This window comes from Gigantopelta aegis, chromosome 6, assembly GCF_016097555.1.
Source record: "Gigantopelta aegis isolate Gae_Host chromosome 6, Gae_host_genome, whole genome shotgun sequence".
NCBI classification, from domain to species: domain Eukaryota; kingdom Metazoa; phylum Mollusca; class Gastropoda; order Neomphalida; family Peltospiridae; genus Gigantopelta; species Gigantopelta aegis.
Window position 1 is genome coordinate 14,425,041 of NC_054704.1, and position 24,596 is coordinate 14,449,636.

At 37.6% G+C, this 24,596-nt stretch overlaps 1 protein-coding gene across 2 annotated transcripts in view; it reads left to right on the forward strand.

Moving 5' to 3' along the window:
* The first annotated feature begins 17,278 nt into the window (after positions 1-17,278).
* Positions 17,279-24,596, forward strand: part of LOC121375294 (serine/threonine-protein kinase par-1-like) — a 297,248-nt gene continuing 289,930 nt past the window's right edge. The window contains exon 1 of one of the 2 annotated variants that reach the window (XM_041502673.1): positions 17,279-17,748. In XM_041502673.1, coding sequence (XP_041358607.1) covers positions 17,638-17,748 — 111 coding nt within the window. In that variant the 5' untranslated portion in view covers positions 17,279-17,637. The remainder of the gene's footprint in view (positions 17,749-24,596) is intronic. The other variant, XM_041502674.1, reaches the window with a different exon arrangement.

Below are 24,596 nucleotides of genomic sequence, written 5' to 3' on the forward strand. Positions count from 1 at the left end.
ATAAACCTTATAGCTTAAAGAATTTGTGTTGACCCATGGTCTGCCACACAGCTAATGTATTTTGTGTTGACCCATGGTCTGCCACACAGCTAATGTATTTTGTGTTGACCCATTATATCACATACAACTAGAGTGGTTTTTGTTGACCAGTTATTCTCCACACAGCTCAGATATTTAGTGTTGACCCATGGTCTGCTGTATAGCTAAAGTATTCTGTGTTGACCTATAATGCGCCAATCAGTCCCAACAGACAGACAAATACTGAATCATTATTACTGAAGTTGTCAAAAGTTGTCCATTTTGCAAAAAAAGGGCACCTCCTCCTTGAAAATCCGACTCAAGATTTTTATTTCCGTTCTTTATAATATTACCGATTTCTCCATGAGAACAGAAAATGTTCCACTGACAAAAAGAATCGCAATAATGCTTTCGAGATGCACACCATCAGGCCAATCGAATGCTACCCTAGTCAGGAGCGTGATCCAGTTCTGCCTTCGATCGATTACGCTCGAATGCATGTGATGTCACCATCACGTGGCGACACCCACAGTTTGTGAGCGCAACCAATCGATAATTCCAAGAGCGACTACTCGAAAATCAAGAATGGCAAAATGGTTATTTACTTTAACAGCTTTCTTTGCAAGTAAAAGTACATGCACATGATCACTACAGTTTGTTTTGTTTAACGATACTACTAGAGCATATTGATTTATTAATCATCGGCTATTGGATATCAAACATTTGGTAATTTTGACATATAGTTTTAGAGTGGAAACCCGCTACCTTTTTTATTAGTAGCAAGGCATATTTTTTATGTACCATCCCACAGGCAGGATAGCACATACCACGGCCTTTGATATACCACTCGTGGTGCCACGGCTTAAACGGGAAATAGCCCAATGGACCCACCGACGGGGTTCGATCCCAGACCACGTACAGAGACTAATGGATATTGTTTTTCTAGGCAAGGTATGTAATTAAAGGGCACTTATGGTATTCCGAAGTAGTAGAAGTACATTAACATGCATTTTATATAAATATACATGAGTAAGATGACAGTTTTGCAAAGAAATAACCATCCGATCATGATATTACATCCCTCCCCCATTACTCCCTAACATTTTACAAATAATACATTGATTATATGTACAGTAGGTTTTCTAGTACATCGGAGTTCGGGGACGGGGTGCGCTCCTATCACCTAGAATCCGTGCTTTCAATTTATGCCTACATACGGACACTCCCCCCCCCCCCCCCCACCCCCCAACCCCCACCCCCATCAAACAAAACCAAAACAAAACACATCACAAGAACAAACGACAAACAAAACAAAACATTCTAGAGGACATAATCCTAAAGTCGAATTTGGTAATAAGCTATTTCAGATCTTTGTTTTAAGTTATTTTCCAACCTAGTTTGGTTTTCCTGCATCAACATAACTTTTATATAGTAAAAACTAAATTATGGATCGCTAGCCAATAATTTTATTACGGGATGAAAGTTAAATTTTATTCCGTTAGTTGTATCATATCTGATGAATAGTGCTTATACAGAATTTAAACACTATATGCCTAGACATTAGATACCATTTATTTTACAACGAGTTGTTTCAAAACGTATCTAACGAGCGAAATCGAGATAAACAGTATCTAGCAGACTCGAGTGTAGTATTCGGGTTCCTAAATAACCCTAAAACAACCAAAAAACCCACCAAAAAGCCCCCAAACAAACAACCCACCTGTTTGAAAGAAATTTAAAGGTACAGTCTAAATATTGCACAACTGTGCATAAGCTTTGTAATGTAATCATTATACCTTGACCTATATTACCATAAAAATTACAACTCAGTAATTTAATAAACAAAGTGGGTTTTTTTAGACATAATCTTTAAAAGACTGGTATATCAAAGGCCGTGGTATGTGCTATCCTGTCTGTGGGATGATACATATAAAAGATCCTAACTAACTACGGCAATTGGCACTATCCTGGACGCAGGAGCCGGCCAAGGCCGGCTCTTGTGCCTAGGACAGGCGTGCACTACAACAGCTTGCTCTAAATGTGCACGTAAAGACCTATGACCTGACGGCAATTGGCAACACCGTGGAGATTGCCTCAGGGATTTAATTTTTTCAATACATTTTTGTTTTCTTACTGATGAATTTTCAATTTTCTATTATTGTTTTAGTTAATTATTTATTTTTGTAATACTGACAAAATAAACTCCTCTTTTACACATTGAATACTCGACTTATCCACAACATAATTTTTGTGTGGCCATTTTCTCACTTGCCAGGGTTGAGTTAAACGAGAGTGGGTTTCTTCTCTCAATGTCTAGACCAAGCGTCGTCATTACCAGGCGAGACAGACGTCTAATGACCGTTGATAATAAATCATATTATTCGAGGGCGTCGCAAAACTCCTTCCATATCCGTAGGTGATCGGTAGTAAAAAGAAAATTGTTCATATCTCACATCTCTCAGTGGCGGATCCAGAAAATCCATTTAGGGGGCCCCCAGTGACATGAGGTGAAATGCCAGGGGAACTTTGGGTGAGATTTGTTAAAAAAGAAAGAAAATTAATATATAATAAAACTATAACTATCGAAAAATTTAGGAGGGGGGGGGGGGGGGGGGGCCCCTCCGTCTAAATCCGCCTCTGTCTCTCTCATTTCCGCAGCAGTATCAAGCCGACACTAAATCGTGTAACTTTTCCCCGAGTATGCGTTTTAACTTTTCATTCCAGCAGTTATGTCTTTAAAGTATTTTAGTGTTATAAAGCGTATACTTGAAAGTTTCTTTACTGCCGAGCCAGACTAGTTTCATTTGTGCGTATCAAGACGTGTATTTCATGTTATAGAGCCCCCTATGGGCTCTATTAATTTTATGACCAGATACGTAAGAAATAACTTCCTGTGTAGCGGACGAGACGGAGACAATCCCAAGAGGCAATTTCATCTTACGTTTCTCTTTCGCATGCAGCTCGGTAGCAGTGCTCTCACCTCCAAAATTTGGTTGTTTTTGTTTAACGAAACCACTAGAGCACATTGATCGCTATTGGATTGCAAACATCGTAGTCTTCAGAGGAAACCCGCTACATTTTTCTATTAGCATTTTTCTTATATGCACTTTCCCACAGACAGGACAGCACATACCACAGCATTTGACATATCAGTAATGGTGTACTGGCTGGAATGAGAAATATTCCAGTGCTATGGGTCGCAGCAATCTTATTCGATGGAATCATTGAATTATTTCCCATTCTAACCAGAACCCCCACGACTGGTATATCAAAAGCAGTGAGATGAGATCTTAAATCCTAAATTTCGATCTATATGCCCACACCCACCGTTAGATATGTTTTATCAAATGGGAAACAATAACCGTTGATAGCAATGGTTGTGTTTGTAATTTGTAATAGTAAATGATGTTCTAATATGGTGAGATAAGACTGTTGCTTTAAATATTTCGAAAATATATTTCCCACGTACTTGATTTACCTTTACCGTAATCCCTGAACAATTTTTAATAGTTTGTCTCTATTAGTTTGGAGCGTTTGTCTGATGCGCAGTCAGTCCAGGATCGATTCCCGTCGGTGGGCCTATTGGGCTGGTTAACAAAGGCCGTAATGCGTACTATCCTGTCTGTGGGATGGTGCATATAAAGGATACTTTCCTGCTAATCAAAATGAGTTGCTCTTAGAGTCGTGGCAGCGGATTTCCACTCTAATTATGTGTGGTCCTTAACCACATGTCCGACGCCATATAACCGTAATTACAATGTCTTGAAGTTAAAGTTAAATGTTGTTTTGTTTAACACCACTAGAACATTAATCATCGGCTATTGGATGTCAAATATCTTTTGTAATTTGACATATGGTCTTAGAGAGAAAACCAGCTACATTGTTCCATTAGTAGCAAAAGACATTTTATATGCACCATCCCACAGACAGGACAGCACATACCATAGGCGTTGATATAACAGTCGTAGTTGCACTAGCTGGAAAGAGAAATAGCCCAATGGGCTGACTGACGGTGATCAATCCAAGACCGATCGTGCATCAGACGAGTGCTTTACCACTGGGCTATGTCCTGCCCACGATGTGTTGAGTACGTCGGTAAATAAATCATTTTTTGTGCTATTAATTTTGTCATATCTACAGTACACAGCTGCGACGTTTAGTACACCCCCACTCCAATTAGTAGGCGAGGAAACCCACGAGTCACATGTCATCATGTGACCGAAAAATAATATGAAAAACAACCTTTTTTTATATAATGCGAACTGTGTTTGACGCAAAATCATATGACTGATTTGAACAAAACAGCTGTGATAACAGGGAATTCCCTTTATATTCTCCGAGAACAACCGAAACCGTTACACCTGTCACAATGTGACATCCACCCCCGCATCCGAGTAATGACTGCGAGCTAGTGTACTGTCGCAGGTACTCCAGTGTTCCGTTAATACACGGACGTTTGAGCGTACCTATTAATGTCCTTGAATACCCAGATACCTGTAAAGCGGGCAACATTCAGAAGGTTTCTTATCTTAATAAATAACCAATAAGCCGTACTTAAAAACGCTGTGTTATTAATAATACGGTATGTGACCCCCTTTTCCCCTCCGACAATAGAATTATGATGTCTCATCGTAGGCTGAAATTACTGAATCGGAACGAATAAAAATAAATTAACTATACACGGTTCAGTGCGTACACCGCGCCTCCTTTATGCGAAATACAAATGAACAATTTCCGGGTTCTTAACCCATCTTTTTTTTTCTCTTTTCTTGTTTTCTTACTCACTGTCAATTTTGTGCGTTCTCAGCATATTTACCGTATAATATGAAATTACATCCCCCGTACAAGTGTATGTGTAGGCGAAGTCACAAGGATGTGAATAAGTCGTTTTTTGTCAGTATATAACAAACACACTGGTATATTTTGGTGATAAAATAGATATTCTAAGGAATACAATATTGTAAGGTCCAGATTTTGGTCATCTTTTCGTTGGGTAGGTGGGTGGCGGTGTGAGGGCGGAAGTTGAAAGAAGGCAGCCATAACGGTCAGTGATTCCAGAAATGACGGTCACCCATCCTAGTCCTCAGTCCTAATAGTGGCAGATGCTGTGGCTTGACTTCAGGCAAGTGAAAAATTAGGCCACACTAAGTACCTAGGTTCAAACGAGGCATAGTCACAGATGTTGTGACATTCAATCTAGAATTTAACACGTGCTTACACCCACTAAAGGTTCAAGCACGCCTGGTTTCGACACAGAGGAAGGAAGGAAATGTTTTATTTAACCACGCACTCAACACATTGTATTTATATATGGCGTCGGACATATGGTTAAGGACCACACAGATACTGAGGGAGGAAACCCGCTGTCGCCACTTCGTGGACTACTCTTTTCGATTAACAGCAAGGGATATTTTATATACACCATCCCACAGACAGGATAGTACATACCACGGCCTTTGATACACCAGTTGTGGAACATTGGCTGGAACGAGAAATAGCCCAGTGGGCCCACCGACCGCGCATCAAGCGAACGCTTTACCACTGGGCTACGTACCGCCCCTCGACACAGAGAGTTCCTCAGATAGGTCTGCCTAAGACAGAAGGGTGATAGAGATACAGCTTTATTAATGTTTTTAAAAATTCTAAAAAATAAATTAAAACCCTCTTTGAATCACTTCTCAATTAAAATCGCTGTTTTATCCCAACCAGTGCCCCACGAGTGATATGTAAAGACCATGTTATGTACTGACCTGTGCGTATTAATAATCCCTTGCTGACTTCTACGACTGTCCAGTTGCTAGTCTGAGCGCTCTTACAACTCGATTCTCGTCGTATAACCCATTATTTGTTAATCTGAGCGCACCTGTCATAAGTAGGAAGTTGGGGAAATTAAAATGCAACCGTCGAGTTAGCCAACTTTCTACTGGCAATTGTTAGTCTTAGCCTAGCATATCACTGTTTAACATCCAATAGCCGATTAGTAATAAATCAATGTGCTCTAGTGGTGTTGTTAATCAAAACTAACTTTAACTTTTTAATACTTATAAAAGCCAATAATAGTGTACACCTAACAACCAGGGTAAGTGCCTTCCAGTTAAAGTAATGTAGACGCAATTTCCTTTCGCTTGTCAGAATTTCTTTTTTTAGAAGCCGTTGAGTGTAGAAACGAATACAGCAACACCTTTGAGCCAGACAGAGTGTATGACCGATTTGATTTGCCGCATGTCGCAGGTGTAAAAGTACTCAGCTCGTTTGTTTAACTTGAACATAGTTCTACCTGTTGAGCAAACACGCTCATTACTAACAGCACGTGGACGGACAGGAGTATACCGGAACACACACACAGAACGACCAACGCCCTGGGTCAGGGTTTAGCAAATAAATATGAAAACTTAATGCCTTCTTCTCCCCAGCAACTTGGGAATATTGTACCTTAAAACAGATATATACTCAACAACTTAAGGAAAGTTAAAGTTTGTGTTTTGTTTAACGACACCACTAGAGCATATTGCTTTATTAATAATCGACTCATGGATGTCAAACATTTGGTAATTTTGACATATTATTTTAGAAAGTAAACCCGCTACATTTTTCCATTAGTAGCAAGGTATTTTTATATGCACCATCCAACAGTAAGGATAGCACATACCACGGCCTTTGATATACCAGACGTGGTGCACTGGTTGGAGCGAGAAATAGCCCAATGGGCCCACCGACGGGAATTGATCTCAGACCGACCGGGCATCAAGCAAGCGCTTCACCACTGGGCTACGTTCCACCCCGAACAACGAAATGCGAATATATTATACAATGTATATTTTATTATATGGTATGTATAATGTATATTTTTTTCGTGATAAAGTAAATTTAGGAAATTTACATAAGATATTGATAATTTTAATAGACCCCCAAACTAATAGGTTTCAAGCTGAATAGTTTAAAATAAATTACAGACAACTAACTTAATGTTCGCGTTTCTTGTGTTGCTCAGTATACAGGTGTATCTTTGTCGACGAGTCGAGTCGGATTGTTTCAGTTGATATGGATCTCAGATCACAGATTCATTTCAATTTAGGTTTGTAGTTAATATTTATGCACATTGCTCCTGGGCATATTTTATTAGTTCGGGACAGAGGATAATGTATAAGAAGGGCAGATCTAGTATTTCGGGGGGGGGGGGGGGGGAGACTGCGTTGAAAAAAAAACCTTTAACCCTTCAAATCTGCCAATGGAATGGCCATATAAATATGGTATACACTGTAATATTATGAGCTATGGCCGGGATGACGGCATACTGGTACAGTACAACCAAACCTGTGTTAAACACCCACCCAAGTATCAAAATGTGGACTTTTAGAGACAGGTGGCTGCTTAATAAAAGTCAATATGTAGTACTAGTGTATTAGATAATAAAAAGTAGCTTCTTAAGACAGGTGCCTGTTTAATAATGATGGTAGTCATCTTGGTAGTGTGGGGGTGGACTGAACATCCATGTCCCCATGAAACTGTCTCAGGTTAGTGGTTAGGTGCGAGAAATACAGCCGAGTGTGTACACAAGAACAGGGGGAAAAGTAATATCTTCTGTAGAATAGATGTATTTGGTGGACGGACAGACAGATAGACGTGCGGACGGACGGATGGACAGTCATATACGGATATATGCAGGGAGTGGCAGGAATAGCTGGATGGATGGAAGGAAAATAGTCTATGAATAGACAGACAGCATTAATGAAAATATAGGCTAAGTGGGAATTAGCTCAATCGGTTGAGCGCTCGCCTGAGGTGCTTGCGTTGCAGGATCGAGCCACCTCAGTGGATCCGTTCAACTGATTTCGGTTTTTTCTTGTTCCAACCATTGCACCACAACTGATCAAAGGCCGTGGTATGTGATTTCCTGTCTGTGGGAAAGTGCATATAAACGATCCCTTGATGCATTAGGAAAAATGTAGCGGGTTTCCTCTGTTGACTACGAATCAAAATTACCAAATGTTTGTCATCCAGTTGCCGATGATTAATTAATCAATGTGCTCTAGTGGTGTCGTTAAACAAAACTAATTTTTTATATAGACTAATTGAGCACCCTTTTTTAACGTCCATAATTAAGTGACATTCTAAAATAATGTTCACATTAGCATCCCAGTGTAATGTAATATTTGCACTCGTACCGACAAATTAAAAAAAAAAAAAAAAGTAAACACACACCCCGCCTCACCCCACCCCGCCTCACCCTACCCCACCTGAAACGTGCAAGCACTCAGCCATTCCTGCTTGTTGGTTTTCATAATCTGACACAATTAGCACTGCGCACGCCCATACTATAGTTTCCTTAATAGCCTAGATAGTTTTCGCACAGTTTGTTTGCGTTTCGCTATATTTAATAGATCACACAAAAATCAGACCTTAAACAATATGTGTTGGAGTGCTCGCCCATCGATTTCTGTTTACAGGGATAATATGATGCCATCAAAAATGTGGAATCAATGGTTATTGAACAATCAGAGCGGCCTGATGCGAAACGATCACTTCTACCAATTTCGTGCTCGCTGCTGAATCATTCAAGCCAATGAGTTAGGATTGGATTTTTTCCCCTTCCCAGACCATTACAGTCATTATTGAACCATTATTGATCATTTTCTCGTCTACCTAAGTATATTTATTACTTACACTGTCCGAAATACAATATGTAAATTAAACTTTGATAATGAGGTTTCGTTTTTTTAATCTGCAAGCTGATTGGCTGACCAAACAAAATGGTACCCTTTGTAGATCTTATTTAAAAGATCTGAAAGTTTGCAATCACACACCCGCCCGCTACCGACCCCAGTCGAGTTGCGGGTGATCTTTTGTACTTGCCAGCGCGGGTGGTCCCTTCTCCCTCCCACGCCAACCTTTTCCTGTCCTGGACGAAGGAGCCTGCGCCTGTGACAAGCGTGCGGTACAACAGCGTGCTCTGAAGGTGCATGTTAAGCCCTATGACCTGACCTGACCTGACATGACCTGCAATCACAGATGAAAATATAGTCACATAAATCTCATTCTCAAAAATGTAATATTTTTGCCTGGCATATCTACACATTGTCTGGTTAAACAATTAAAAAAAAAAAAAAAAGGTTTTTTTTTTTTTTTACAATGCAATATTAGGCTATTCATATAGGTGTAGAGCGGAAAACCACACTACGCCCCTGATATGTCAGTCTGTATGTCTCTGTCTGTATACATGTACGTATATACATATATGTATATATGTATATATATACATATATGTATATATACATACTCACGCAATAATAGGCTATCCCCGGTAATAAAACATAGATCCCACTGAATAGATTGATATACTGATCGCAACAGGCGGCCGGACATGTATAATAAACACGGTTACACACCGGCCATAAACATGTCATATTAGCTTAGTTTTTCAGCATAAACCCATTAACCTATCGCCGATAAGAAAATTCCGCACATTGAATCATTTACATAAAGTGTTCAAACAGTGGCATGTGACAATCAGAGGACATCATGTTAGAGGTTGCGTTGTTGGACATATAGTACTTATATATATCGAAACTTTTCTTTACATAAAAAATCATCTAAAACAATTTTACGATTTCAGCTTCTTTGGTGGTCATCATTAAGCGGACAGAACCCGACTGTGACGGGGTCAGATGTAAAGTATGTTATTATTTATATTCGATTTACAGGGGCGGGACGTATCTCGCTTGATGCGCGGTTGGTCTGGAATCTATTCCCTTCGGTGGGCACATTGCGCAATTTTTTTCTCGTTCCATCCACTACACTACAACTGGTATATCAAAGACCGTGGTATGTGCTACTATGTCTGTGGGATGGTGCATATAAAAGATCCTTTGCTACTAATGGAACATTTTAAAGATGACGATAATAATGATAATGATGATAAAAAAAACCTACAGACACAAACACAGGTCAAATCAATACCCCCACCCGCACCACTTCCCATCTAGTCCTTATTGTCTTACTATACCACTACGTACGCTGTGCTAGTCTGTTTTCCCGCGCTTATTAAATACACGCCTATATATGTGGTTTTATACAATTCCATATTCATGGTTTAATTAAATGATGGTTAAGTTTATTTTGTTTAACGAAACCACTAGAGCACATTGATTTATTTATCAAAGTAAAACTAATGTTTGATTTATTAATCTTCGGCTGTTTAATAATTTTGACATATAGTCGAATTAAAAGTTAAATTGTTTTTGTTTAACGACACCACTAGAGCACATTGATTGACAACATGTATTAATAATCGGCCATTGGGTGTCTAACATTTGGTAATTTTGATTACTTACACATCTGTTGACGAGAACATCATTCGTTATTTTTGATAACATAATTGGTTACACGTGTACGTGTCAAGACATACGACTGGCTGCTCCTAGGTGATGACCAGGTCACCAATACCATATATCCAATGAAAAAAAAGCACGATCGAGATCGATTACACTGTGAGTATAGTTACTGGTAACCTGCCAATCATTCGTCTGTGACACGTAAGTTAGCTACAAGTGCAAAGGCTGTAAATAACGTTTAGTCGAAAAATATGTTAAAATTTGCTTAAAACCTGTTGTTTTTGAGGATATGTATGGAATAGAATAATACATTCGTGTCCATTAGATTCCATTTACCTTACAACTTGTTGTTTAAAAACGTATCAAACTCGCTTTCGCTCGTTAGATACATTTTAAAACAACTCATTGTAAAATAAATGGTATCTAACGGCCACTCATGTATTATTCTCTATATATAGTCATCGAGAGGAAACCCGCTACATTTTTCTTATTAGTAGCAAGGGTTCTTTTATATACACTATCTCGCAAACAGGACAGCACATACCGCGGCCTTTGATATACCAGTCGTGGTGCACTGGCCCAGACATATAGTCGATATCTTAATCACTTGCAATTCGATCTTAAACATTTGGGAATTCTGACATATAGTCTTAAAGAAAACCGGCTGCATTTTCCCCAAGGATCAAGGGATCTTTTTATACACTTTTCCACAGACAAGACAGCACATACCACGGCAATTCACATACCAGTCGTGAGGCACTGTTTGAGAATGGGTCCACCAAGGGGGTTCAAAGATCCTTCATTAGATCCTTATGAAACCTTAATTAAAACATTGCCTAACTGATTTGTGTGAAGATCAAACAAATGAAATTCGGCATGAATGTCCCATTTTAAGTACGGTTGGTTTTGAGGGATTTTACTTCAATAACTCCATTCATCTTTTAGCATTCACGTTATTGTTAGATGTTGTAATTTACCCATGTTGCATACAAAATATTTTTATTACTAAACCAGTTGGTAATGCACATCAATACATTACCCAACACATTTAAGTCCTAAAATAAAATCGTGACAGCTATAATACGGAAGTAGTGGTAAATCATTGCTGTACACCTGTTACACGTTATTTTACCAATTTGGCAAGGTAATAAAACTTTTACACACGCCTTTGATGCAGACCGACAACAAATCGCAAGATAAGTATGCCGACATAGGAAATAATATTTACCCTCGGACGAATGGGTTTGTCTGGGCATTAACACCGAATTAAGATGTTTGTTTAACAATCTTGGGAATTAATTTTAATCCCCCTGGTAATGTAGCTGCGAGTTGCGTTAGAGTCTGGCTGTCATGATTTCTGATGGCCTTGGGGTGACATGTCTTGGTGACTTGTAAATTATGTATATATACATGTACGTTCTAGCTGGAGATTATTTCAGTCGTGACCAGCCCCGGTGGCGAAGTGGTTAAGTCATTGGCTTCAAGGCTAGTATGTGCTGGGATCGCATCGTAATGTCGGATGCAATTCAGAGTGCCCCACAAACCCTATTACAATTCACATACAATCAAAAGCACTCCACAAACCCTGTTTGAGTTGTACCCAAAGACCGTAAGATGTAAAGTTAAAGTGTCTTTTGTTTGACGACACCGCTAGAGCACACTGATTTATTAATCATCGGTTATTTGATATCAAGCATTGGTAATTTGGATATATAGTCTTGGAAATGAAACTCGCTATATTTTTCCATTAGTAGCAAGGGATCTTTTATATACACAATCCCACAGACAAAATAGCACATACCACGGCCTTTGATATACCAGTCGTGGTGCACTGGCTAGAACGAAAAATAGCCCAATGTGTCCACCAACGGGGATCGATCCTAAACCGATCGCACGTCAAACGAGCTATTTATCATTGGGCTACATCCCACCCTCCGTGGTATGTAATGTCATGTCTATTGGAAAATGCATATAAAACATCCTTTGCTATTTTATCGTTAGGAGTAGCCTTTGTAGTAATAGCAGGTTTCTTCTTTTTAATCTACCAAATGTTAGACATAACTGACCGAGGTAGCTTCCAATTCCGTCAATTAAAGTGTTTAATGACACCAACTCATCTCTCATTAACCGCTAACATCCAAACCATCCATTATAACTGAAGCGTGTGCCAGAAAGTCGTGCTTGAACCTTGGATTGATACAAGCACGAAGCCTAATGGACTATTCTGAGTGTGCAGCCATTTAGTCCAAGGCGAACCCAATTCTTCTTCTTCTTTTCCTTCCTTCTTGTAATAATATCACAGGGAGATGTTTGCTGCCAGGATGAATCGCAAAGTGACACGGAGGGATTCCTGGTCTCCATAAAGTTTTTCTTCTGTGTTTTTCGGTGTTGACCAGTGAGTATCTCTGAATTGGCTGTGTTGTTGGCAGTATTGTAGGAAATGTTCAAGTTTCTGCGGCTTGTTCACAGGTACATATTGGAGAGGTCGACAAGTTTAATCCTGGCAAGGTGGGACCGCAGTCTACAAGTGTCCTATGCGCAGTCTGAAGATTGTAACTTATTCCCTTCGACTGAGGTTGTTGATGCGGTCTGTTGGATTGATGTTTGGGTGCCCGCTTTGCCATTTTTCCTTTAGGGAGTGTTTAATTATTGTATGAATTTCTTTATATGAGGATGGTGTTTGGTCTTGATGTCTATTGGAACCATCCTTGGCCAGTTAGTCTGCCTTTTCGTTGCCCGGTACATTACAGTGTGAAGGGATCCATTGCAGGATGAGCTTGATAACTTTTGCTGCAAGTTGATTTAGTGATGTTGTTAGTTGGACGAGTTCTTCATTGTACTGTGAGAGAGACTGCAGGACAGAAAGTGCGTCTGTGAGCAGTACAACGTTTTGCTTGTCGGTGATTGGCATATCCTTCAGAATTTCTACTGCTTTCTCGAGGGCCTTGATTTCTGCCTTGTATTTTGTACATGCTTTCCCAGTCTGGATAGATATGTTGACTGTGGGCAGATTTGGGATCTTGACGTGGATTCCACCGCTATCATTTCTTGTAGCTTCGTATGCTGAGCCATCTGTGTAGGCTTGGATCTACTGTCGTGGCAGGTATCTTTCTTCCACGAATTCTAGTGTTAAGACTCATAGAACTGCATCTGAGAGGGAGTTTTTTCCTCTTATTCCAGGAATTTCAGTGGAGGTGAACCCAATTCAAACCGACCCATTTTTTACAGCCGATTAGGACTAGGCCATTTAGAAGGTTTTCGACAAATGTAATAATTTTACATGATTAAAATTACAATTTACTGTAATATTTTCTTCCTTAGAATACTAATAAATATTTCAATAACCAATGTATTTCTGGATATCGTAATGTTTTGTTGCATCTCAGTGTGGAATTATGTCTGTAATAATTCCATACGTACGAATTTATTATTTCTTCCAACGGTTTAAACGGGCGGGTTGTAGCCCAGTGGTAAAGCGCTCAGTCGATGCGCGGTCGGTCTGGGATCGATCCCCGTCGGTGAGCCCATCGGGCTATTTCTCGTTCCAGCCAGTGCACCACGACTGATATATCAAATATCGTGGTATGTGCTATCCTGTCTTTGGGATGGGGCATATAAAAGATCCCTTGCTACTAAAAAAATTAGCGGGTTTTCTCTCTAAGACTATATGTTAAAAATCACCAAATGTTTGACATCCAATAAATGAATGTGCTCTAGTGGTGTCGTTAAACAATACTTTAAACTTTAAACTAAGTATTTTTCAAATTATTTGTGTAATTAGAAATGAAAACTTTACGAAATAATACACATAGAAATTAAATACACATTATTTCATAAGGTGTGAGGGGGTGAAAGAAGGAGCGACATTCCCCTCTTTTACAGGTACGGATCGAAGATGTTCGTTGTGGGGAAATTGTTAGGAAATCTTACTTTCACTGATGCTTAAGACTTCTAACGTCAAGCCCATACGCATTTTAAGGAGGAAGAGCGTTCGCAAGACTGGTTAAGGCGCTTAATGTTAAATTAATAGGACAGTAAACTTTGTTTTGTTTAACGACACCACTAGATCACATTTATTTATTAATCATTGGCTACTGGATCTCAAACATTTGGTAATTTTGACATATAGTCTTAAACAGGATACCCGCTACATTTTTCCATTAGTAGCAAGTGATCTTTTACATGCACCATCCCGCAGACGAACAAAACAAACAAACAAAGAAACAAACACTTTATTACTTCATTGGTCATATTACATGACATGACGAAGAAAATATTCGTCAGACATAGAAAAATAATAATACAGCCTTTCATATACCAGTCGTGGTGCACTGGCTGACACAAGAAATAACTCAATGGACTCGCCGACGGGGATCGATGCTAGACCGACCGAGCATCAGGCGAACGATTTACCACTGGGCTACGTTCCACCCGTAACAGAACAGATAACGACGGTACCAGTCAAATTGTTCGCCAGCGCTCGGCCTTCTAAACGCACCACGTTATTCATAGTGTTTGATTTTCGACGCTCTTTGACAGAGTAACAGGGGCTGGCTCCCTAGGGAGCTGGTGCTATATTCAGGAATGGTTAGGCAATCGTCAACAGCAATTTAGCCATTGGTTATGCAACTTGCAACAGCCACTTAACTTTTAGGCTTGTAAATTGATGGCAGCTATTTGGTGCATAAGCCATTTCCATGGACGATTAATTAGCAGGAATTTGCAAAACCAAAGCGCGCCAATAACCAAAGTTACATCTGAACACATGTAACAGAAAAATCAACCTCCTCTAAGGGGATTCGAACCACGGACTCTCATTACGAGAGTCCAGCGCTCTACCAACTGATCTAATAGGAAAATTCCACTAGCTACTGCTAGTAGGAGCACGATATATATATATATATATATATATATATATATATATATATATATATATATATATATATATATATATAGAGAGAGAGAGAGAGAGAGAGAGAGAGAGAGAGAGATACACACACACACATAGACACACACACACGCACGCACGCACGCACACGCATGTACTTGATGGGTTTCAGTTACATGAAGTTGTTGGACAAAACTATCGAAATTATTAACAAACCGTATTCAAAGCATTCATTAATAAATATTAATCATAAATGAATATTACGTCACGTTTACGACCTTTATGAAATAATGTCCATTCACATGCCAGACATACTATGATTGCCTGTATATTTATACTAAACAGTATTGCCGGTACAAATACAAAGACTATGATTATGCACATTTAAAAAAAAAAATCAGTAAAAAAAATCAATATTACGGGCACGTGTCAGGTTTTAAAACCCCCATCTGTTATGAAGATATTTTATATCTTATACGATATGAAGATATTTTAATGCAAATATTCAAATTTTGTTTATGCTTATTTTGCGCTTTATATATATATATATATACATACATATATATACACACACACACACACACACGCACGTATATATAAATTGTGTTTGCAAAAGTTTGTCAAAGTGATGAGACCATTACTTATGGTAGTCAGATCTACCATGTGTTCAAATCACAAGCTTATATGCAAGACAGTGTGATTTTTCTAAGTTTCAGAGTTACCGATCCGAGGGTGTCAATATTTATTTTTTTAATGTTTCTTCATGTAGGAATTTTGTTAAATTTATGTTGTCAGATTATAACATGTGTACAGCCAAAATGACCAAAACCACCTTTATATCAAAAGAATGCAAAACAAATGGTAATTTTATTACAAATTACTTTTTTTTGGGCATTTATTTCTCTTTCGGAATAGCTCAACGGATAACCTTTCAGAAATAGCCATCAGACGTTTAGTCCATTCAAATGAATAAAGTTTAATCACCCCTGCTCTATGAGAAATGGAAAAAAGGAAAAAAGGTTGATTTTTTTCTTTTAAATAAAAGATCAAATTAATATTTTATTCTCGAAGCAATCATAATTTTCAAAATCGTATTCTTGTACAAAAGAACGTTTTACAAAATGAATCATTAACATATTAGGTTATATGTATTTTTATTTACATCATATTGAATTGACTGCAAAATTAATTGTAAAAAATGGACCATGCTGAAAATAAATCTCATTCATGATTGTAAATATCTTCAGAACTTAAAAATAGAATATATGACACTTCTTCATCTTCCAACAGATGGCTGCTGAATGTAGAAGAAAAGAAGAAAAAAAGAAAGAAGATAAGTATTTTTTGAAAAACCAAGAATTTAAAATAACAAACATAAAATAATAATACTACATTAAAAAACAAACATTTTTTTAATGAAACAATTAAAATTCCCAAACAGAAGCCTTATATGAAACTATATCAAAACACAAATCGATTCTTCTTTAGTAATTTCAACCGCCCCTCCTATGTGCTACACAACTAGTCCGGTGCACATTGTGTGCAGAAAAGCACTTTGCAGTGCACAACGTCCAACATTTATTTGATAACAATTTCCAACAGCAGTCGTCTCTCTTAGCTTGTTAGCGCACCAACTTGTGGATCAATTATCCCCCCAGAATCGATCTCTTTCGGAATCCAAGTTACCATGGTGCTGAGAGAAATCACGTGACCGATCCGAGGGCGTACAGATAAATATTTCATAAAGATCACCACCACGTGACCACGTTGACGATGCCATTGCATGTTGCCACTGGCATCGAGGTAGTGGTAGAAATGTATATCGTTTTCACGTGACACATAATAATTAAAATAATCTAGGCAAAAAGTAAATAACTGACATGGAATAGCGTCGACACATATATTAAATATCGACTGCTCGGTGGGAGATAAAACAAAATTATATATTAATAAAACAAGGTTGGATAAATTTTCCCGAGATTGACCAATGAATTTCGCGCGCATTTCGCACGTGAACTGCTATTGCATTCATTGACAAATTCCTCAAGTGTCGCCGCAACAACTTGTAGGAATGTCGTAAAACGTGGATTTCGACACCGATATTGTTTTATTGACCACAACACAGCCCATTAGATCACCGTGCTCGAGGATTATGGTACTGGAACGCTATCTGCAGTGAGTGGGATTAATTTTGTGTTTACGTCTACTATCAGACAATGTATGCACGCAGCTGGAAGTGTGTTCGGCCGCCATCATGTAAAGAGAAGGGATGTTATTTGTGTGTTCTTTCGGCACCGACTTCAGAAATGTAGCCCGGTAAAAGTGGATTTATTTGACGATAATGGAGGTGATTTGGCTTCATACGAGATGGAGACAACGCTGCAAGTAGCATAGAGAGAAATGGGGAAGAAAATTCAATGTATCGGCCGTTATGTTTTGGACGGCAAAACACTCGGTAAAGGGAATTTCGCACGAGTGGAACTAGCGACACATAACGTTACAGATTGTAAGGTAACTGACCGGACACTTGTTGTCAGTCGTTGCACAATGTTCGTTGTTTTTTGTGGGTGTTTGGTAATTTTCTCTCTTCTTTTTCTTTCTCGGACTGTACGTGTATCTTGTATCGTAATAATAATACACCGGTCACAATGTTTTGTTTACGCTAGACTGACGTACACACACCGGGTATCAACATATATTATGCATGTGTTATCTGTGCGCTTTTTACGTCATTTTTATGTTCTGCACTGCATTGCGGTTACATTGGCGTTAAACATTATTTCATGTCTCTGTTTGTTGAATTACGTAGCGGTCAGTATTGGCCCGAAGGTGTTTGCTTGCTAAATACTACGACTACTAGACATAAGTCAGTGAAGCGTGACGCCAGATCACTGAAAAAGAGATAGGCTATTGGTAGGTCGCGGCTATGATACAACTCAATAACGGTACTTGATTCGTCATGGTACTTGATTCTGTATGGTCAAATGACACCAGCTGTTAATTGAATTACAATCCTTGATGTTAGGCCTGTTCTGTTAACATATCTTTAAAATGCTAGTAGTACTTCATTAACATTATGGTATTTACGTCAGTGTGTATGTTGTGACAGCAAGCCATCTTAAGAATAATGTAGTAATAGAAAACTAGTGTAGAATTAATTTATGAATCTTAAAGATAATGTGCTAATTAAATAATAATTAAATAACAGGACACATTTTGTTAGTATTATGTCACAATTTGATAATCATAAGCAACATTTCCTTATACAATTTTTGTAAAACTGTTTTCTGGAGAAAAAAAAGTTGGCAGACAGGCTTATTATTATTATTATTATTATTTTTTTTTTTTTTAGTAAAGACAGGTGTGTGTGTGTGTGTGTCTCTCTCTCTCTCAGTGTGTGTGCATGTATTTTAGCAGGGGTGTGTCTCTAGACTGGTGAGCAAAGTTTAGAGTGGGGGTGAGCAAAGTTTATAGGAGGGGTAGATAGTGAATCAAATAAGCATAATGTTTTACTAGTTCACCAGACACTAGCATAGGAAGTGGGGGGGGGGGGGGGGGGCAGGGGGGTTTATGTGCCCCCACTTTTTCAGATATTTTGCTTTATATTCACATAATAATACTGTAAATATAAAAGAGTGCCCCCACCCCCTACTTTTTTGGCACTGCCAGATTTTCAGGACAAAAATGGACAAGTGGATATTTTGAATGCTGGTTGAGTCATGCTGCCCTGGAAAATATATTGAAAAAACCAAAAAATTTGCTTGAGCAGGGACTCCACCTCCACCGTGCACATAAGAAAACAAGCTGGAATGGGGCTGAATGGTTTGACTGAATGTATTTGAGAACATTGATTATATCAGCTGAACATATACATTTATTATAATCATATTTTTTAAAGATTTATTAAAATATAACTTTTCCCGCCCTGGGGTGCATTCTGAATAATGTTAACCACCTTGTTCTTCAAATAAATAAGTTTAAAACTACCAATAATGTGAGTTATCATTCAAACAAAATCTCTTGCCTATAATTATAATGTCTTCAGGCTTCTGTGTGTGCGTTAAAGTATAGCTTCATTTGTTTAAGGAACAGCTAGAAAATTATGTTGGGTGTACGACGTAGACCACGGGTAAAGTGCTCACCTGATACGTGGTCGGTATAGGATCAATCCCCATCGGGCTCATTAGGCTATTTCTCATTCCAGCCAGTGCATAAGGACTGACATATTAAAAGCTGTGATATGTGCTATCCTGTCCCTGGAAGTAGATAAACTTGTATAAATGGTCCTAAAATTAATTCTACGTCGTGGGACTTGTTGATGTGTACTAATTAGGATCTATCTACGTCCCGGTACTCGTTAATTGCCCTTTTACCTGGTTGACAGTGTGTATAGTCAAAAGGTAACAACGAACTAATTCTGTACCACAGTGCAGTTATTAGCACTAAGAATTTGTGTCACTGGTTATGTTGAACTTGTAGGTATTACAAATAAATAAAATAAAATAAATTTTAAAATGATACACAATAATATTGGCTCCAACCTAAGTTTTAACGGCTCTGGTGTAAATATGTCTGTCTGTCCGTCCATCGTCTGTCTCTCTGTATCTATGTCTGTCTCAGACAGTGTCTGTTTGTTAATTTTTATATGTTAATACACCAAGCTATCCAATTTAAAAGTAGCATAACATTTTTATTCAAACTTCAGTAACACATTAATTGTTTCCATAATTCTGTTCCACAATTCATTTTGAGAGACTGGATTCTGGCATGGATAGTTCGGTATTTTCGTTTTTGTGCCGGAGTTCACCAATGACCATCTAAGTGCTGTAGTTTAACTTCCACTTTAGACTGCTCACGTTTCAATAGACCTACTTTTTGCACGTACAACGCCAAATACCCTGGGTTTAATAGAAAATAAAAAAAACCCCACCAGCCTCTCAATTGTGTGGTGGGGAATACAATGCGTACAGCGTTGTGAGCAGATATAAAATAATACCCAGGACAGGAATCCTTTAAAACAGTAGAGACTAGTAATACGAGCAAAATAAAACAAAACTGATGAGAAAAAGAAGAAATAACAATAAAAGAAAAGAAAACATACACAAGCGCCTGCTTAATTGCTACCTCGAACAGTAATGCTAGAATATATCAACGCTTCTCATTTCGTTGGTAAAGAAAACACGGCTCACGCTGCAATGCAGAACATGTAAACCAATTATTAATAAATATCTTTAAATATAACTAACTTTTAACTAAAAAATTTCTTATTTGGAACATGTTGTACTTCATAATAATATATTATATTTAACAAGAAAGTAAAACATTGTATCATAATTTATTAGAATAAGTTAAAACCTTATTATATAACTAAACCATTGGTATCAACCACTTAGTATTACAAATTAAGAAAGATACAATTTAAAAGTTTAACTGATTGTTGTTAGAATGATAATTAGTACAGTTATTTAACATTGAATAAGTACTTTGTAATTATTTTTTATTTTAACCCCCCCCCCAAAAAAACAAAAAACAAAACAAACAAAACTCAAACAAACAAAAAACCCCAACAACATCAGTTTTACTCATATTTAAAAAAAATAATAATTTGGATTTGTTTTGTTTTTTTGCCTTTTGTCAATAACATAAGTAGTAGTATATAGTTCTACAAAAAAACATATATTAACATTTTAATACATATGGACAATTGGTCTATCAGGACAGTGTACCAGTTATATAAATATTTATGGCATAATTTGCATATTTATTTAATAGAGTAGTGTGAAGGGAACATTTTGTTTTAATTTTTATTTTATTAGCAACCTTAGCTATCAGTTTAAAAATTTATTAGCAACTAGTAGTTAACATTACAGAATTGTATATATTGCAATCTCTAGAACTTTAATAGTGATACTCAACAAAGTGTTCCCTGGTAGATATTTTTTGTGGAAATAATTTAAGCTGGAAAATTTGTTTTGAATTGTTTTTACATTAATAATTAAACAAACCAAAGCCTGGGAATATTTTCACAACACAAACTAAATCTTTGTTGAACGTAACTGACTGATGTTCCATATAATTTCGTAGTATTGATAAAATCATAATCCGGAAAATTTGTCCGCCAGAATGCATTATTGCTAACATTTGCCCAATATGAAACTGTTTTGCTTGATCAAACACGAGTCAAATTCTACAGTGGTTGATTCATTAATGAAATAGATTGGAATAACAGACATTAGAATGCTTATTTACTACCATCAGACAGATGAAAAAATACATGTACGTGCACTAACAACTTAAAAATATGATTATTGAGACCTATAAAATTGTGTATTCCCGAGAATGTGACCAAAATAATTAGGTATATATTGTAAGATAGGTAGCGTTAAAAAATAAATAAATAATATGTATGTATATTACATTCACCCCAGCTGGTCCAGTTAAAATGAATATATTCTTCACATACCTATTAATAAAAAACCCAACCCAGAAACACAGTTTTTGTGTTGACCTAATCTATAATATAACATACAAGACCTTTTTAACAGTTTCCGATTGTTCTGATCACTTTGCAAGGATCTTTTTCAATTGACCTGCACACATCACGCTAAATATTGTATACAAAGGTGAAGTCAATAAATACAGAAATGGATGCTGCCATCTTTGTCACTTAACATAGAAACATTGGAGTGACTATATATATATATATATATATATATATATATATATATATATACACACACACACACACACATGGCAGCCATGTTTATAGCAGCTAATGAGGGCTGGCAATCTACACAGGGGTCACATTCTTGGGGGAAAATCCTGTGTACGGCGGCCATCAAGCCATTTTGGAAGAGTGGCAGTCTTCCTATAGGCAGTGCAGGAAGGATGAAATAGTTTTGTGTTGTGCTTGACCCATTCATTTATTTTGAAGAAAGATCCTCCACCTCAGTGTGAGCACTGTCAGTATACTCTGACGGTACACCATATTTTGGTGGAGTGTCCTCATCTCAAAGAAACTCGAAACGATATATTTGGACAAAGAACTGTGATGGAATCCTTTCAATTCCATCCAATCCAGAACTTTTATTACAATTTCTTCGAGATACTGACTTTTATTCTAAATTTTAATATTACTTATCTGTGATATTTGTATTTTTGGACAGTTCTTTACACTGTGTTTTATATGACTCTTGAATTTTTATAATGATGTTGATCATCACTTCATGTTTTGAATTACCATAGTTTGACGCCCAATAGCCAATGTATTTTTCATGCTGGGGTGTCGTTAAACATTCATTCATTCATAACCTTACATCTGGTGGAAAATGTTCAGTCATTAGGGGTGGGAAGTAGCTGAGTGCTACCTGAGGTAAGATGTACACAGCATTGACCTCGATGGGCTGGTTTCCCATCCCAGCCAGTTCCTAGGACTGGTACATTCAGCCCTCTACATTGCAACAAATTGGTCGCATATGCAACAATTTTTGACTAAAACATTTTTTTCTAAAAACAATATTTATTCAAATAAATGAAGTGGATCGGCAAACAGGTGATAAGCCTATATAAATGCCTTTCCATGAGATGATGTTACATACTGTAAAAAATTTCAATGAATGACATAAAACATTTTATAGTATCTATATAAAAATACAAGTAGGTGCCATCTGATGTCTAGATGGAAAAGTTAACATAGAAGGCTGACATCAAAGACTGTGGTATGTTCTGTCCTGTCTGGGAAAGTGCATACAAAAGTTCCATAGCTGCTTTATTTGTAGAAGTAGCCTATGTGGCTGCAATGACTTTTTTATTTCTTGGCTCAAATTGGACAGACAGACAGACAGACAGGAAGGGAAGGATGGAGAATCAGGGACATGAAGAATGAAAATATTATAGTGTATGTCTTGTCTAATACTTATTATTTTTTAATGAACGCAAAGACATAATATATGGTCTTTTAATGTAAATATTTTGCAATGCACTGTTGATATAATTTATTATTCTGGAAATGTTGTGTCTAGAATACCTAAAAGTTAAGGCCAGTTAATTTGATCCCCTGAAACAAAACTACATTTGATTGTTGATTGATTAAAAGGAAGACGTGTCACTACCAAATGGGCTCACAACATGTGGTGCCCCAGCAATGGCCGCCCCCATGCCGAACCTAGTTTGACTGTCAAGTATGTGTAATGAACTTGTCAGGAGCAGCACGTTTTCCACGGCTGTGTCACACACACATGGAATCATTAAGTCAGTTGTCAGCCACATTACCAATTGCCAGGTTGAACATGTTCACTTGGCAAATCAACATGCATGTAAGGTTGTTTCTACACTACTGGGAATTTGTTATTTATACACATTACAATTTGTGAAAAAAAACAGAAGCAGGAACTTACCCTGTCCATTGTCAGATTGGTCAGTTGCTAATTTTTATACAATGTGGCTATAACATTTAGTCTTTGGCTCGTAAAATATTTCTTAATTTAACCATAGACCAGACCCGGGACAGATATGTTCGAAACTTTCGTGGTATATGAGCATGACAAAATTATCCGCTTAATTTAACCACATTTTAATAATTTTCAAGGAAATACTTTATATCTGAAAATTGGTAAATTCAGAATTTGTCTCAGTGTAAGCCCTGAAAAATAAAACTGTATTTAATATAAAGTACATGATCATAATGCCAGTAATGTTTGTAAATTGATGTTAGTGGGGTTTTCCCATTCCAAAAAGTACTCAAAGGCCATGGCACATCATGTTTCATCTTGAGAAGGGTCTTAAACAAATACTAATTCTTTAAACAATGGTCGCAATTGCCCTGATAATGAAATTTATTTTTATGCTTATATCCAATTAAGGTTCAAGCATGGGGTCCTGGGCACACACATCAGCAATATGGGCTATCTGTCTAGGACAGTCGGTGAGTTGTTAGTGACAAATTGGTGTAGTGGTCTTACACCGTGAGTCGTTAAAACTCACTCTGGGTGGGAGTTGGTACCAGGCTGTGAACCCAGTACCTACCAGCCTTATGTAGGATGGCTTAACCACGACACCACCAAAACCCCCAAACAAACAGATCTTATGTACACTGTGTTTTAGGTTGCCAGGTACAGCTGGAGTTAGATAAGTTATCGGAATGACCCAATTATTTTTTCTTCAGTAATGATAAAATATGTGACAGATACTAGAGACCATTGTTAGAATACCATCAACATTGATTTTCATACGACTGCCATATTGCCTTTGAATTCAGTGTGTAGCAGATCAATTGATGCGTATATCCTGGAATCATTACACATACTGCAATTAATTATTTGTGCCAATACCACACATATTTAATTCAAGCCTTTCAGTTC